Source organism: Lonchura striata, chromosome 5 (genome assembly GCF_046129695.1).
Source record: "Lonchura striata isolate bLonStr1 chromosome 5, bLonStr1.mat, whole genome shotgun sequence".
NCBI lineage: Eukaryota > Metazoa > Chordata > Aves > Passeriformes > Estrildidae > Lonchura > Lonchura striata.
In genome coordinates, this window is record NC_134607.1 from 45,792,991 (window position 1) to 45,808,495 (window position 15,505).

The following is a 15,505-nucleotide window of genomic DNA, read 5'->3' on the forward strand; positions in this document are numbered from 1 at the left end:
TCTAGTATTTCAGTGGCAACTTCCTTTGAATCTTGGAGTAGGGCTCGTGCAGTCTGTATGTTCTCCAAGCCAATTCCAGTGCACATATTGGCAAGCCAAACCAGACAAACCTAGGGGAGGTGTCTGTGCTGTAATACAATTTATAGTATTATTTAGAATAATTAGGTCAGAATTTCTCTTCATGTTAGGAAGTCACCCAGTGAAGGACCACCTAGACAGACTTGTGATAACTGCCCATGAACTAGCTTTGGAAGCAGAAGTAGTAGAGGCAAATGAGAGAGGAGTGTGGCAGCCAGGTTAATTAATTGAGAAGTCAGGCTAATTAGTTTGGCTGGAGGGAGCACCATGCTGATGTCACATTGTAGCTTCCAAAATCTGTCTGATTTGTACATGGGTTATACTGAGCTTCAGATAGACAAACCAAGTTATTTCTGGGCTTGTTCAGATATTTTTGCCATGAAGCAGAATTGTGTATTGGTTAATTTACGAACCTATATTGAACCTATGGAAATTTACTGTAAATTTAGATTTCTTTCCAGACTTGTAGTCAACTTAGTTCCTTTTCCATCTTCTGCAGTAATATTTTTCTAAGACATGTATTGTAGTATTGTAGTTCAACCTCATGGCACAGGGAGAGATTCCCCGGTACTTTTTTTTCACGTGACGAAGGACTGTCCCATCTTGTTCCTAATATTTTCTCACTTAATAAATACAAAACTGAAATAAAGTTCCTTAAGTTGCATATGGTTCCATTGTTCCAGCTGGCAGGGCTGAGAGGTGGCTGTCAGCAGTCTTGCTCCCTAAGGATGTGGGCTAGCAACACTGCACTCTGGAAGATGCCTTGTTTAGTAAGAGCTGGGGATTCTGAACAGTTTGCCATTTTTCTTGATGTTATGAAACATTTCTTCAGTGCACCCCTAAATGTCAGTCATTACATACAGTTAGATGTGTAAGATGTTCATAAAGGAGTTGCTTTAATAAAAAGATAAAAAATACTTACAGTGAGAGTCTGTGTTGCTGTGCTGATATGCTATAATAAACATGTGAAGCAGAATCAAACCCAGAAGTAAATCAACAAGGTGTTGTAAATAAGCTGGATTCTGTATAAAAAGCTTCATTAGAATTACTAAGTACTGTATTGCATCAATAAAATGGCAATAATTTGTGACCAGATAAAAGAAATTGTGAGTATAAGATAAAAATGAATATTTTATTAATATTTCCTGTGAAATATTACTAGAGAGCTTTTTTTTCCCCATGTATTGAAAATACTTTCAGTGATGATTTATGGTCCTTCTTAAAATAGCTCTTCAGCATGGTAACTCCCACAAGGAGTTAACATATATTTTTTCTATTTCTAGATCTGTTGGCTGTGCCTAAGCATCCATATGCTGCTATGGAAAACTGGGGACTGAGTGTTTTCGTGGAGCAAAGGATATTGCTAGATCCAAGCATTTCTTCTATTTTATACCTACTGGATGTCACCATGGTCATTGTACATGAGCTATGTCATCAGGTATTAAAGGTGTTCATGTATTTGATCTTAATGTCAGAAACCATGCGCTCCTTTTCAGAACTGAAAATGAATTTGTATTTTACATGTAGATGGTTGTGATTTCTATTGTAACTGAAATCCATATAACATGGAGGTCTGTAAGACACATCCCCCCCAATGCAGAAATTGTGAAGACTCAAAATGGGGATAGAAGAGAAAATTGGTAGCAATGAGCAGCTTCCCTGTCTTCTGTAGCAGTATATTCTGTGTGTTCGTGTGTCAGTGTATTTGTTAGTGGTATGTAGAATATACATGTTGATAGCAGATTCATGCTAAGTTTTATGGTCATGTCTAAAAATTTTTTGGCTGAAGTCAATTTGGTAGTAGTCTTTGTCTTCTGTTGTGTATATATATATATATATATATATAATATAATCTCCATTTTCTTCCCAGTTTTTTTTCCAGTTTGGTATTCACTAACAGTGAATACCTCTCTATTCACTAACAGTGGATAAGTGAGTCTTTATGTGTACAGAAACCATTGTGTCAATAAGAAAACTTAAAATAATAAACCGATATTACAATTTATTTTACATTTTTCCCATCTTCTTATCTCAAGCTAAACACATTACAAGTGTTAGTAATACTGAATTGAATGCAAATGTTATTGAAGAAATTTGCTGCAGGGGCAGGAAACGCTTTCTTACACTCATAAGAGGCATAATCATAGCCTTCAGGTTAAAATGAATGAAATCCTACTGTGTAATCACCATGGCTTACATCTGTGAATTTATACAGTATTCTTTAAAGGCAATGCAAATTCTTAACACTTTCTGCAAATAAAAAGTACCATGTAAAAGGAAGCCATTGAAATGGTGTTTCGGGAGATGAACCTGAAAATAATGTTTGGTTCATGTTTGTATTTCACATTAAATTGGTCAATGAATATGAAGTCCTCAACTAAAACATGAAATTTTTATTGAAAGTTACTGCTGGTTTGATCTTGATGCTATCATCTGATTTTGCTATAAGCTCTTACTGTGCAGTACGATAGAGTAATACACAGTTCAGCTAGAAAACTTACAGTGCCTTAGGAATCATCATTCATTAGGTCATCAAGTCCCAGTTCCTGTGAGTATTAGATTTTTCCACGTGATGTGTTTGTAGTGCCAGGTTCTGTGCTCCTGATTACAGGGATATATAGCTTCCCTTAAAAGCTTTTGATTAAATCTGATAGTAAGTAAATTTTCCCTAAGTTCAGCCTAAGTCTTGGTTTTTCTAAAGAAGTTTCATTACTTCCAGTTATTCTTTTCACTGCTTTGATAATTTCCTCTTCTTCCAGAGCAATTTGTACTTCAGATATGGGCAATTATCACATCAGTAACTGGCCAAGTTTGTTTATTTGATTCTTATAGATACTGAAGCCTTTTTATGTTGTTCTGGGAATTTTAGAGGATCATGAAGTGGGCAAAAGCTTTAGCAGAATTTATTTTAAGGTAGAAATATGGTCATAATATGATCATATGATATGCATTTATTACCTTAAAATGGCAGAGGAGGAGGTTTACTTGATGTCCATGTTGATATTATTTACAGTGCTGTTTGCTTAATTAAAATAGTTTCTTCTATTCCTGTTGCTGCTGTTTCTGTTTCAGTGCCATGCAGATTAGGTATTTGCTCAGCTACTCACTGGATAGCTGAGAAGATTGAAAAAATTGAAGTCAAAGAAGTATTTTTTCTAGTTTTTGGATGCAGAATTGAGTCACACAGAATATGGATTATTCACATGCAAGTAAAGCTTAAAGGGAAAAACACTCAAAAAATATAGCATAAAAACCACTGTCTAACACCTCCATCGCATTGTCTTTATTTAGCCCTTTTTCCTATCTTTATTTTACCTTACTCAGAAGCCCCTCAAGGAACTCAAAACAATACTGTCTTAGCTGAAAATGTACTGAATTGAGACCAAGTTGGGTCCAGGATCTCCTGCTGCTGCTGTTTGATTGTTATTCACTGCATTTTTTATTGTCTTTTGCTGTGCATCATATCACTTGTTAGCCTGTGGTGACACATGAATATTCTTCCCCTTCACTTATTTTTACACATAGGATAACCAATAATTAACCAAATTCTCTCTGGTGCGAGCAAAACTGGAATCCACATTGCCAGTTTTATTTTTTATTTATTGATTTTTTTTTTTTTTTAGATTTCAGGGAAGGGGAAATGAAACTCTTCTAAAATATGTATGGATTTTTTTTTTTTTAAGAATTGTGTCATTGTCCAGTTTCCCTGACTTGAAACCCATGATTTAAAATTTTATGGAACATATCTGGCCATGTAGATCAGTTGATCCTTATGAGAACCCTGTTACTTAGAGTAACACAGCATTTTCTTTGCTAATGTTTCCAAGATTAGAGAAATCCAATTAATATTAAAAATGTAGATTGTTGCCTTTAGATTTGATTTTTTTAAAATTGTAATTATCAAACCTGCTCTGTATTAATGCTTGAAGCACAGTGCTCAGGACAGATAGAAAATGAGACACAGCACTGCAAAAGGACAAATTCAGTGGTTGCTAAAATACAAGTAAAAAGCATGTAAGAAAGGATTTCATGTCCCATTTCTTCACAGCTGACTTTTCATGTTTGACCAGGTATTTTAGGTACACTTTTTGGGAGAAATGCCTGAAAGTTACTTTAATAGTTCTGGTTCAGTAATTTTGTAGGGTGCTGTTTTTTGATATTTCAGCTTCAGTGTTCTTTCAGAATATTTTGTTTATTTAATTTAAAAAAAAATTGGTCATATACATAAAAGCTTGTCCTCCGAGCTCGAAAACATGAGTTTGTCAAAATATATGTATTTCTACCACCTTAATTTGATAGCTTGAAATAATTACCATAATTTATTAAAATAATTATTTTAAGGTAGTAAGCAGTTTTATTTGCATATCATATATCAGTTCCACCTATAGCCTTTGAAGAAAGAATAATTTGATTTATGCATCATGATTTTTTGTGATAGTTTTCCCAGCTGAGCACAAAACTTGGTGTGACAGATTGAGTTACAGAAGCATGAAAACAGAAAGAAAATTAAAAACTTCTAAATAATTTTTTAATAATCTGTAAAAAAAAAAAAAAGTAGAAAAGAGTGTCCTTTCAGCGTATCTGTAAATTAAGTACTTTTTGCATATCAAGTTGAACATTATACCTGAGGGAGAAATTTATGTGATCAATACATTTCAAAATGAAGTCATGATCTTCACTCCAGGCAGACAGAGCCTATAGTCAAATACACAAATAAATAAATAATTACTTAAAGAAATTAAATGCTTTAATTACAGTTTTCCTTCGAGACATGTAACACCTAGGAAGATAATAGCACCTTTCTGCTGAAAAATTTGGCTTTCTTGCTTACAGCCTCTGGGTACTTCTCTGTCTCTGACATCCATAACTCTCTCTGGAACTGTTTAAAAGTAGTTAAGCAAATTCCCTACATTGTCATATTGATATCACATACTGTTTTAATGCCTTTAAAACATTTCTTCCTTTAGGTGGATAATTAAACAAATTGTTTTAATTGTATCATTAATGAATGAACCCAGAAAACTCACAAAGGAGTTGAAGAAATTCTCTTTTGTAGCACCATAAGTTAATGTTATTAATTCAAATTACGGGACAAGGTATTATGAACTTTACAACCTTTATTTTTTAAAATCTCTCTGGCTAGTCATAGTTCAAAAGGACAATTTTCCCACCGATTTCATATTTGTTCAGTAGTACTCCTGAAATTCAGAAAAAAACTCTGCTCTTATGTTTAGTCATTAGAAATCATTAAAGCAACTACTCTAGTATGAATTTAACTTCCATACTTCTTGGTGTATGAAAGTTACATTAATTTTATTGTTTTAAATTCTGAAAATGCATAAGCTATATGACTATATTTCTTTGTCTTTTCAGTTAAATGTTCTTAAGATCAGGATCTATGTTTAGTGGCCTTGTAGAGAATTAATTTATTGATATCCTTCAGCTGTATTATGCATCCTGAGTGTGCATTAAGTTTAGCTTCACATAGTATATGAATATGACTTCTAGCAACCTCATCTTTTTTTTTTAAATTCTTAAGGTGATTGACAGTGATGTTGTTTTTCTTAATTTTTTAAATTTGAATTCTGTTTGCTGAAACTTATGTGGCTTTCTGGTAATCTTCCAGCTAGTCTGGTCTTTGCTTGCTAGTCTGTTCTTTAAAGCTCTAGTGTTCACATCACTGTGGATCCTCACTGCAGCGTTGATCCTTCTGTGGTACCATTCTCACTCCGCAAAGACATGCACACAAGTGACATCTTTCATTCAGGTCCCAGACAAAGCCTTCAAACCAGCCAGCTGTCATGAAATGAAACTGCTGATGGGCCAAGCTGCTTTCATTCATTCCTTACTCTCATTACAGTTCAGCATCAGTTCCTCTGCTCTAACCTGAGTCTTTGTCTCAGAATACTTAATTGCTGCTCCCTCTCTGTATTTTTAGAGCTTGCTTACACATGAAAGTGAAAAATAATCTTTGTTGGCTGTAACTAATTTTTATAAATATTAAGAGAAAAATGGCAGTATTTAAAGTTTTGTTTAAAATTTTGGTATTTGTTTGAGAGGCTACAGAGAGTATGAAATAGGTTTTCAAAGTACTGTCAATGTTTCTATTCTTACCACTGATGTAACATTATTCAGGTTACACATTACAAACACTTAAATAATTTAAATAATCATTTAAATGAGGTCATCCATCAGCAGATGAATATATGATATCTGGTTTCCTATGAATTCTAGTCCTCATCAGTCTTCCAGTGATCAGTCAGTCAGTGTGAAAATTTCTCAATAAATTTTGCAAGATCTTTGACAGAAAATGCAGAAAAGAGGGTTATGAAGGTAGATATGGAACTGTGTAAAATTTCTCTGACACCTCAATGTCCTGTACTGAGAGATTTGTGTTTGTTGAGGTCTGTGAACACAGTATGCAATGGTTGTGTTCTTGCTTTGCCCTCAGCTCAAACCATTCTCCTCTTTTCAGCTGAGGATCTTTATTTACTTGTGGAGTTTATGGACTGTAGTTATCCTTGAGATTTCTGTCCTTGCTAAATTAGACTGAAGTCAGTGGGGATGTTGAAGAATCATCTGGAGGAAATGGGAAAGGCAGGCAGCTCAAGTAGGGTTCCTTTCAATATACACAGGTGGGCTGTGCTGTTTCAGATACCTCTGCTTCTTGTTGCTGTTTGCAAAAGCTGCACATGTCCTTTAAGTCATGTATGAAATTTCCTAGGCCTTTGTGGGTATCTCACATACCCTAATATCTTCTCTAAATGGCATCAACTATCTGCTTTTAGGCTTCTGAGTCCTACCCACAGAGAACTGGCATTGTTGTGTAAAGCTGCTTTCTTTAAGAAACCTGCCAAGGAGTATTGTAGGTGTTAGTGGGCAGAGAGTGGGGAGAAAAAAACGCTAAAATTTAGATCTGGGGTGGAGGGTGTGTTCTATTCTCATATACATTTTTCAATATTCACACTATACATCATGAAATTTCCATGTAATGGATCAGATTTCTTGAGTTAGAAGTGTTTTTCTGTCCCGTGTGTATGTTAGTCTGTTAAACTGTCTGTTAGGTGAGCATCTACTTTAGAAAACTAAAGTTGACACTGTGAATACTGTCCTCAATGCTTCTTTTGCCCTGCTTGTTCTTTTCTAAAGTTTTTCTTCATTGACTTGTACATTCTTTAATATTGAATTAATTAGCACAGGAAGAATAGTGAAAAATAGTGAAAGTTAGTGAATTTCAGTGCATGGTAAATACTACTGTTTTATTAATATGTGTGGAGAATGTGTTTGTCTAGGTGAACAAACATGGTTTCCTAATGGTTGTTAAAGTTGTTACGTGTGAACTTTTTGTTTTTCTAGTGGTTTGGTGACCTTGTGACTCCAGTTTGGTGGGAGGATGTGTGGTTGAAAGAAGGTTTTGCTCACTATTTTGAGTTTGTTGGGACAGACTACCTCTACCCAGGGTGGAACATGGTAAGTCAGTTATATTTTGTTAATGTGGAGACTGCACAGAAAAGTTGCTCTGCTGTTAGACTCCTGCTTCTGTTATAAACAAGAACTGCTGAAAAATACCAAATGATGCATGCAAGTATCAGATGTTGAATGAAGCAAAATCGCTAGGTGTGAAATAATTTGACAGCATTGCAAAAGTGTAATCTTCAATTTATTGCAAAAGAAATAATGTCATGTCTATCGTAACCCGGCATTAAAATAGCTACTGTCTCTCTGCTTAGAAATATTTTGGATTGAAGTTATGAGCTAACATGGAGTATTTTTTAAAGCATTGAGAACATTGAATTTTATCCATAAGATAAATTGGAAAGAAATGTTTGGCTGAAACATTATATGAAAGCGAACTTATTTTTTCTTACAGTATTCTATTCTTCTCTCCCTAAATATACTCTTTTTATCTTCCTAGTATTGTTTGGATATCCAGAGTAAATGCTAAATTAACGGGTTACATAATTTGAGATTTTATGTTTTGGTATGGTTTCTAGCCATACACAGTGGGACATGCTTTTTCAACCAGTGTGCAAATACTGGAGCTCTCTGAGGGAACGGTGAATTCCATGCCGGGACATTATTTTGGAGTCCTTCTGTTATATAATATTGTACCTAGAGAGATCCCAATTTATATGAATTGCTGTAGTCTAGCTGTATTATAAGAAAAATAAGAGCAATGAGACCTCAGTACAAGGAAATCATATATGGAGACCATATTGAAGGTTCCTGTAGAGATTTTATTGTCCTTTGGAGGCATGCTTATGTTTGCTAACCTTTTGTGCTTATATATGTTTAATTATGTGGCAGATATTTATTATAGATCATGATTGTCTGACAGAGATTCATTGAGGTGTGGATGTTTTACTTAAACTCTTAAAAACTAATGTCTGATTTTTTTTTTCCATTTCTGTGTGCTTTCTTGAGTATCCTTACCCCATTAACTTTTGGTGCCACAAAATGAAGATGCTATAATTATGAGTTAAAACGAATCTAAAAAAAAATAGTTGTGTACAGGTTACTCTTGAGATAGTTATGCCTATTGTGAAATTTGAATTCTTTGTAGTATTTTAATTTTTTCTTTCAGGTGTCAATTTTGGTTTATAATTGCATTATGAAAAGGAAAACAAACCTTTATTTGAACTGACAACTGTCTTGCATAGGTAGGCTTGTTGGGTTTCCCTGGGTTTGGCTATATTAAAACTCATTCTATTAATCTTTATAAAGAACACAACCTGAATTACAATGTAATGATTCTAATTATGAATGCAATGAAATCTGGCAAGCCTTTGTGATTTTAGCATAGTGAAGTGTCACAGATGACAACATTTATACACTGAATTTTATCTTCAAATCAGTCATTTGTTCTTCACATAATCGTTCTAACAAATTCAGAATAACTATGCTTAAGAAGTCATTTGGAATGTAGTATATTTGCTTGAAATTTCTGTGGAATTAATATAATGCTCACTGTTATGCAAATAGCATGCCCATCATGTGAAATCTTGGCATCTTAGCAGAATACAAGCAAGAAGAGTGGATTGAATAAGGGATGGCAGTTAAACTGGGAAATCAGAAATGTGCTGAATAAATTAGAATTAACTACAGTAATATTGCTGTGCCTGAAAAATTATTAATCTGTCAAGTTTTTCCTTAAATTAAAAAAAAAGAGAGAGGCATAAATGGTTCGTAAGGGTTTGGCTATTTTTGGCCTTTGATATAAAAATTATCATATTGACATATTAAAATGATGACAAAATGAGAGGAAACTCATAATGAGTTAAACACAATTCATTCTTTTGCAAACTACTAGAGTAGGAATCAATACTGTCATATTTCAGCATGTTGATTGCATAGATTGTAGGAAGAGGAAGCAAAAGTTACAGTTACTGAAATTTGGCTTGCTGAAAATTTTGTTATTGTTATAAAATGCATTTGTTGTTTAAACATACTGACTGACATTTGTGAACTTTAAAAATTTAAGGTGTTCATGTATAAAAAGAGAAACTGTTCCAAGAAACTTAATGTTTTTCAGAAGAGAAGGATGAACTACAAGTTGCAAAAACAAGAACTACAAACCTTATTTTCTGTCATGATGGCCAAACAGTGCAATATTCCAGCATTCTGGTTGGTGTTTTGTCAGTAGTAATTCATACCTATGAATGATAAATAAAAGTATGGTGTATGTTACCACAGCTTTTTGTATCAGGAAAATAGCGATAAACTAAAATCTTCTTTATTTCCAAAGAATTGGGAAAGTTAGATAGCTAATTTCTTTCTCTCGTAGTTATGAAATGTTAGCCTTGAAGGTTTGCTCAAGATGCCCATGGATTAAAATGTCAAAATCAGCTTATTTTTAGCTTACTAAAGACTTTTTGTCACATTCTTTTTTGGATAAATGTAGAAACAGAAGACTAGTAGTCCATTCCAGAAAAAGGACCTTTGTCTGGAAATGCAACTTGGGCAATGGGTACATCTGAAAAAATGGGATTTATCCACAGGTTCCTCTCTAAGTTGTTGGATATTTATAGGTTACAGGCACATAAGCTTTCACCATTTAGGCTTATAAACCACTAGAGTTTTAATACGACTCTCTGAAGCTGCTTCTCTTTTAGCAGAGCTGAGCATTTTTCGTGTCCATCTTATCTGGCATTCACAGTCTTGGTATGGCTGAATCTGAGACTCTTGAGAAGAGCTGTCTGTTAGGCATGTTCACAGCAATATTACTTAAACCAAAAGCACCAAGTTCTGCACAAAACAGGGATCCGTGATTTTTGTCCAAAACCGATTTCTTGGCGTTTCCTTCTTCTCTAGATTCTTTAGCTTTCTTAAATATTTCTTCCCCCTGCCATTTTTAATTTTATCAGTTTTTCTTTAATTGTCTCATAGACACTTTTACAGCAGGAAAGATGAATGGATAACAATGCCAACTACCATGGAGCTGCTACACTTCACTGAGTATTCCAACATGTTTGGAATGTGTTGTCTAGATGGTGTTTACTGCCATGCTTCATCATACTTGCATAATCTTAATGAGAAAGGAAATCCAGTCCTTATTAAAGCCGTGCTATCCTTATGTCCTGGATCCTCTACCCAAGGTCATTTGGTCTGTTCAGCCTGGAAGAGAGCAGACTAAGGGGGGACCTTATGGCGATCTACAACTTCCTCATGAGTGGGAGAGGAGGGGCAGGCACTGAAGTTGTGCCAGGGGAGGTTGAGGCTAGGTATTAGGAAAAGGTTCTTCACCCAGAGGGTGGTTGGGCACTGGAACAGGCTGTCCAGGGAAGTGGTCACAGCACCTACCCCGTCTGAGTTGAAGAAGTGTTTGGACAGTGCTCTTGGGCACACGGTGTGATTCTTAGTGATGGTCCTGTCCAGAGCCAGTACTTGGGCTCATTGATCCTTGTGGGTCCCTTCCACCTCAGATTATTCTGTGATTAAAATTTTGGATGAATAAGAGAATGAACAGGCATTCTGATGGAGGTGTCCATTATCCATTGCAATTAATGTAAAATACATCAGAACTTTCCCAAGGAAGGGAATGAAATTTTGATGGTTTTAAAACAGGAAGATGAATTTTCTGTGCTGAGATCCTTAATGGTTACCCCACTGTCTTAATATCATTTTTCAAAGCTAAATTGCTTCATATTAAAACTAGAATTTCTCATTTCCTTCCTTTAGCTAAACAAATGAACTTTTTACCTTGTGAAGGTTTAATTTTGCAAGAAACCTCTCTCTGCTATACAGGAATTAGACATCTGCCATGGGAAGGAATTCACCGTTTTTCCCATTTTAGCCTCTTGCCTTGCCTGTCCCACAAATTAAGAGTTTTTTCAAATTCTTATTCTGAAATGCCTCAAATTCTTACTGCTAGATCTCATTATTAAGGGTCTGGGAAGTTTGAACAGTTGTTTCTGTGCTGTCAGGATGATTTTAAAAGGAAAGCTGTCTTTGCAAAGTGTTCCACTGAGATCAGAGAATTTTGCTTGATCATGTGTGCTCAGAATAGTCATCTCCATGTGAATTCCTTGGCTGTTGCTATTTCATAACTTAGAAGAAGGTGAGATTTCTGTATTAGAGTCTTCCCATATGGTTGTCTCTCCATGCCATCAAAAAGCAACTGCAGCTGGATGTGAGCTGTAAGATATTATGACCAATACAAGGTAATCTCACCTCTGTGGAAAGGGCCTTTGCTGGTTTTAGAATCAGAGAAAATTACAGTGAAAAGCCCCATGCTGGTAATTTCTGCTTCAGAGCTCTGTCTTTTCTCCTCTACCATGCTCACCTTCTTCCTTTCAGTGGCCTGTTTCCAGCTGTATTTTTCATCTTCCTCTTGGCTTGTTTCTCTCATATCCTGAAGTCCTTTTCATGTGGCTTTGTAAAGGAAAGAATTCAGCTGAGGCTTGCAGATCCAGGAATTTATTGGCTGATCTTTTCCCTCCTTATTTTCTGGTAGAAGAAGCCATCATGTTTGTCCTTGAATGTCTCTCGCATTGGGGTAGATTTTGAGGACTACGACAGGAGGAATTACTGGCATGTAATTTGCCCTTAAATCCATCAAATGACCATCAAATACTTTAGCAGTCAGTACCTGGCTTGGTGCTGAGAAAGCATTTCACAGACCCCAGCTGCCTTCTCCCTTTTCTTTATTATTTAAAAGTTAGCTTTGCTGACAACTTTACTGGCTAAGTCAAGGTGTAGCACATCTGCAGTAGCTTTGAATCCTGTGTCCTCCTGATCCATTAATGCCTTGGGGTAGGATTTCCTACTTTATTATTTGCTTACTACTTTTATAATTAAGGATGGTCATATCAGTCAGAATTTTTCTTAAAAATGAATTCTTAAATTATTTTTTCTTACTAAATTAAAAACTTTGTACCTGTAAGGAAGGTACAGGAGCTCCTAAAGTGAGTTGTGCTTTCTTTACACTATTAGGTTGCACAGTCTGGACAATCCCGCTATTACTACAGACAGTTGAAAATAATAATGAGGTTGCGGATCGTGTATATCATAATAAATAAGAAATAGGTAAATGATCATAGTTGCCCATCTTTCTCATTGACTTGGTTGGAATTATGAGTGAATTCAGGTACTAGACACACACATATCTTTAATGTCCTTTGTCTCACATGCCTCCTAATGTTTGCCTCTGTCAGTAAAGATTTCTAAGGCATTGTTTGACTCACAGAAAACCTAGAAAATCATTATAAGTTTTGAAATAGACTTAAGATATGGACCTTTTTGATTTATTTCATTATTATTTTGGCATTTCAGACCTGAGCTATAGCCTGCTTGATCCTTCTAACCCAGCATAAATATCAGGCTGGCTCAGCATTAAGTGAGAGAGATTCAGCCTCTCATTTTTTAAAACTACTTTCATCTTTTCTTTCTTTGGTTAAACACTCCCCATGATGGTGTAAAGTAAGCCTTTAATTAATACCACATGGAGTGTTTTTCCTCCAGTAACTGCTCAGTGAAGTCAATCCTTGTATGATTTTTTTTTGTTTTAACTTGACTATGGAGGAAGCTTTCAGTGTAAAATTAACTAGAATCTCATGTATAATTGACTTTAGTAGGAAAAAAGATATTGTGAAGGAAAGGTGCAAGATCTTCTGTTCCTAATTACTAGCCCTTTTTAAGTATGCCAGGTAAGAAATCCTTACACTAAATTTTGCTTATAACTAAGAAAAGAATTTCCATTTCCATGTTTTCTTCCTAAAGACAGGTTTGCAGTTTTTAAATACTCTGACCAAGTAGATTAATATAATTCTTTAAGTAGTTAACTCTTAACAGTTAGAGATCAGACATAAGTGAAGATCAGCATTTAGATGAAACATTTATTCAAGAGATTAAGTATGGGTTTGGACAATGTCAGTCTCTTCTAGCTTTGTGTCATTTTCTGCTCATCTTGAGACAGCAGTTTAAATGACATTATGATGAGAGCTTTGGAATAATGTGAGTTCAAACTTTCTGAGTTCAGGGTTTAGATGAAGCTTTAGTTTCAGAAAAAAAACTTCACTCAGCTGTCTGAATTTCATGTAATTTTGAATCAGTAGATGCTGCATCTTCAGTAAAGATGAGATAGAAACTTTGCAAAAACTTTTGTCTCAAAGGTGGTGGCAAAACATGATCTTGGAGAATGAAATTTGCCTTGTTGTCAGTCAGTGTGAAAATTTCTCAATGAATTTTGCAAGATCTTTGACAGAAAATGCAGAAAAGAGGGTTATGAAGGTAGATATGGAACTGTGACATGTTCACAGCTGATCAATGTAGAATGTGTTGCAAGCCTCCTTGAGCAAATTATACACATAATTGAAGCACACATGAGAGATATAACCTAAAAAAAGAAAAGCAGTTTCTAAATTGCTCAAGATATTTATAAAATATTACTATTGGAAAGCAAGAAAGAAACATTGCTGTCGTTTGCAAGTATTCAGAAGACTTCCTGTGCTATGACAGTTTAGGAGTTGTAAGCATGTAGACAAAAAGAACTTGATTTTGGCTCTCAGTGGATCTTACCTGGTTTACCAAACTCTAGATTTCCTCATAGATTATATTCCTCTGGTTTGTTTAAGCTTCATCCTGTAATATATTTTGTTAGAACTCAACTGCTGGTAGTTTATATGCTGGTGTTCTTTGGTTGCTTTAAAAATTTGCTCCTATTTCTTTTTCCCAAGGGTGCACTTTCCCTTTAGACCCAAATATTTTGTCTTGCAAATTCTTGTTCTCTTAGGCATGAAAGATTACTTATCTTCTTTGTATTCTTGATGGCTACTAAAGCGCTTGTAGAGATGATATTTTCAGAAAATTTGTCAGGAAAGTCATTTGCAGATTTGCACACCAATGTTAAGCTTTATTCATGTAGATTTCGCAGTCCATAAAGTGTTCAAATGGCTGTCCCAGAACAAAGGCAATGTCTTTAATACTGAGGCCTTTGATCTCTTTTGCGTACTAATTATCAGTTTGAGCTTTCAATGTGGTGCTTGTTTAATTCCTTTTTTTTTTATATTTTAGATCTTTTCCCTGGCATTTCATATTAATTTTTAGAAATTATTTTTATGTGACTGTCTTTAAGTATTACATTATTGTCATGCTTTTACTCTTACATTATACGTCCATGTGATATTTTAAAATCACCATCAGCAACCTCTCTCCATTACATTGTTATCCTGTTATACACAATACATTTTTCTTGAAGGTAAATGCTTCTTGAAGATACAGGAGATTTATACATGAAGAGTGGCCACTATTTCTCTTTATCCCAAGAATGAGATGAATTTGAGTGTTGGCTAAGGAGGAGACAGCACAGAAAAAGGACAAGTCTTTCAGGAAAATCTTGTGCAAAGCAGAGAAGGCCTTACTGATGAAGACTGAAAGAAATAATTCCCATGAAGAGACAAATAACTTGAATCTAGAGACCACAGATGTTTTGGAGTAATCAGAAAATGTAGATATTTTAAAGATGTTTTCATCTGACAACAGCGCTTCAGTCCCTGCACCTGGAAACATTCTAAAGAATGAGAGCAACCAGATAAAATTGTTGTGTGTTTTATTTTTAACACAGATCTGGTGTCTCAGAATTTGACTATACACAGTTCAAGGAAAGCTCTGAGGAAAAGAGATGGAGAGTTGGGATTCCAAGTGCACAGTAGGAAGACAGGGAGTAGAGGAGCTTCCTCTTTGTCTTTAAAGTGAGGCACAAATTTGTGTGGAAACAGCTCTATCCTTATTTCAGACTCGCCTTCTGCTGCTGTGATACCCTTCCTGCTCAGAGCCCTGGCCCTGTGTTAGCGTTGCACTTGCATGTGGCTACTGACACTTTCCAAGCAAGGCTGCAGGACTCACCTGAAGCCCTCTTTTCCTCACAGGTGGATCACAGTCTTTGCCTTTTTTCTTGCAGTTGAACTCCCTCAGGAACAGGTCATCTTTA

General features: G+C 35.3%; 1 protein-coding gene across 2 annotated transcripts in view; it reads left to right on the plus strand.

Moving 5' to 3' along the window:
- TRHDE (thyrotropin releasing hormone degrading enzyme) overlaps positions 1-15,505 on the plus strand; it is a 213,143-nt gene that overhangs the window by 79,124 nt on the left and 118,514 nt on the right. For both annotated transcript variants that reach the window (XM_021528979.3, XM_021528977.3), the window contains exons 4-5: positions 1,362-1,516; positions 7,435-7,548. In XM_021528979.3, coding sequence (XP_021384654.2) covers positions 1,362-1,516; positions 7,435-7,548 — 269 coding nt within the window. The remainder of the gene's footprint in view (positions 1-1,361; positions 1,517-7,434; positions 7,549-15,505) is intronic.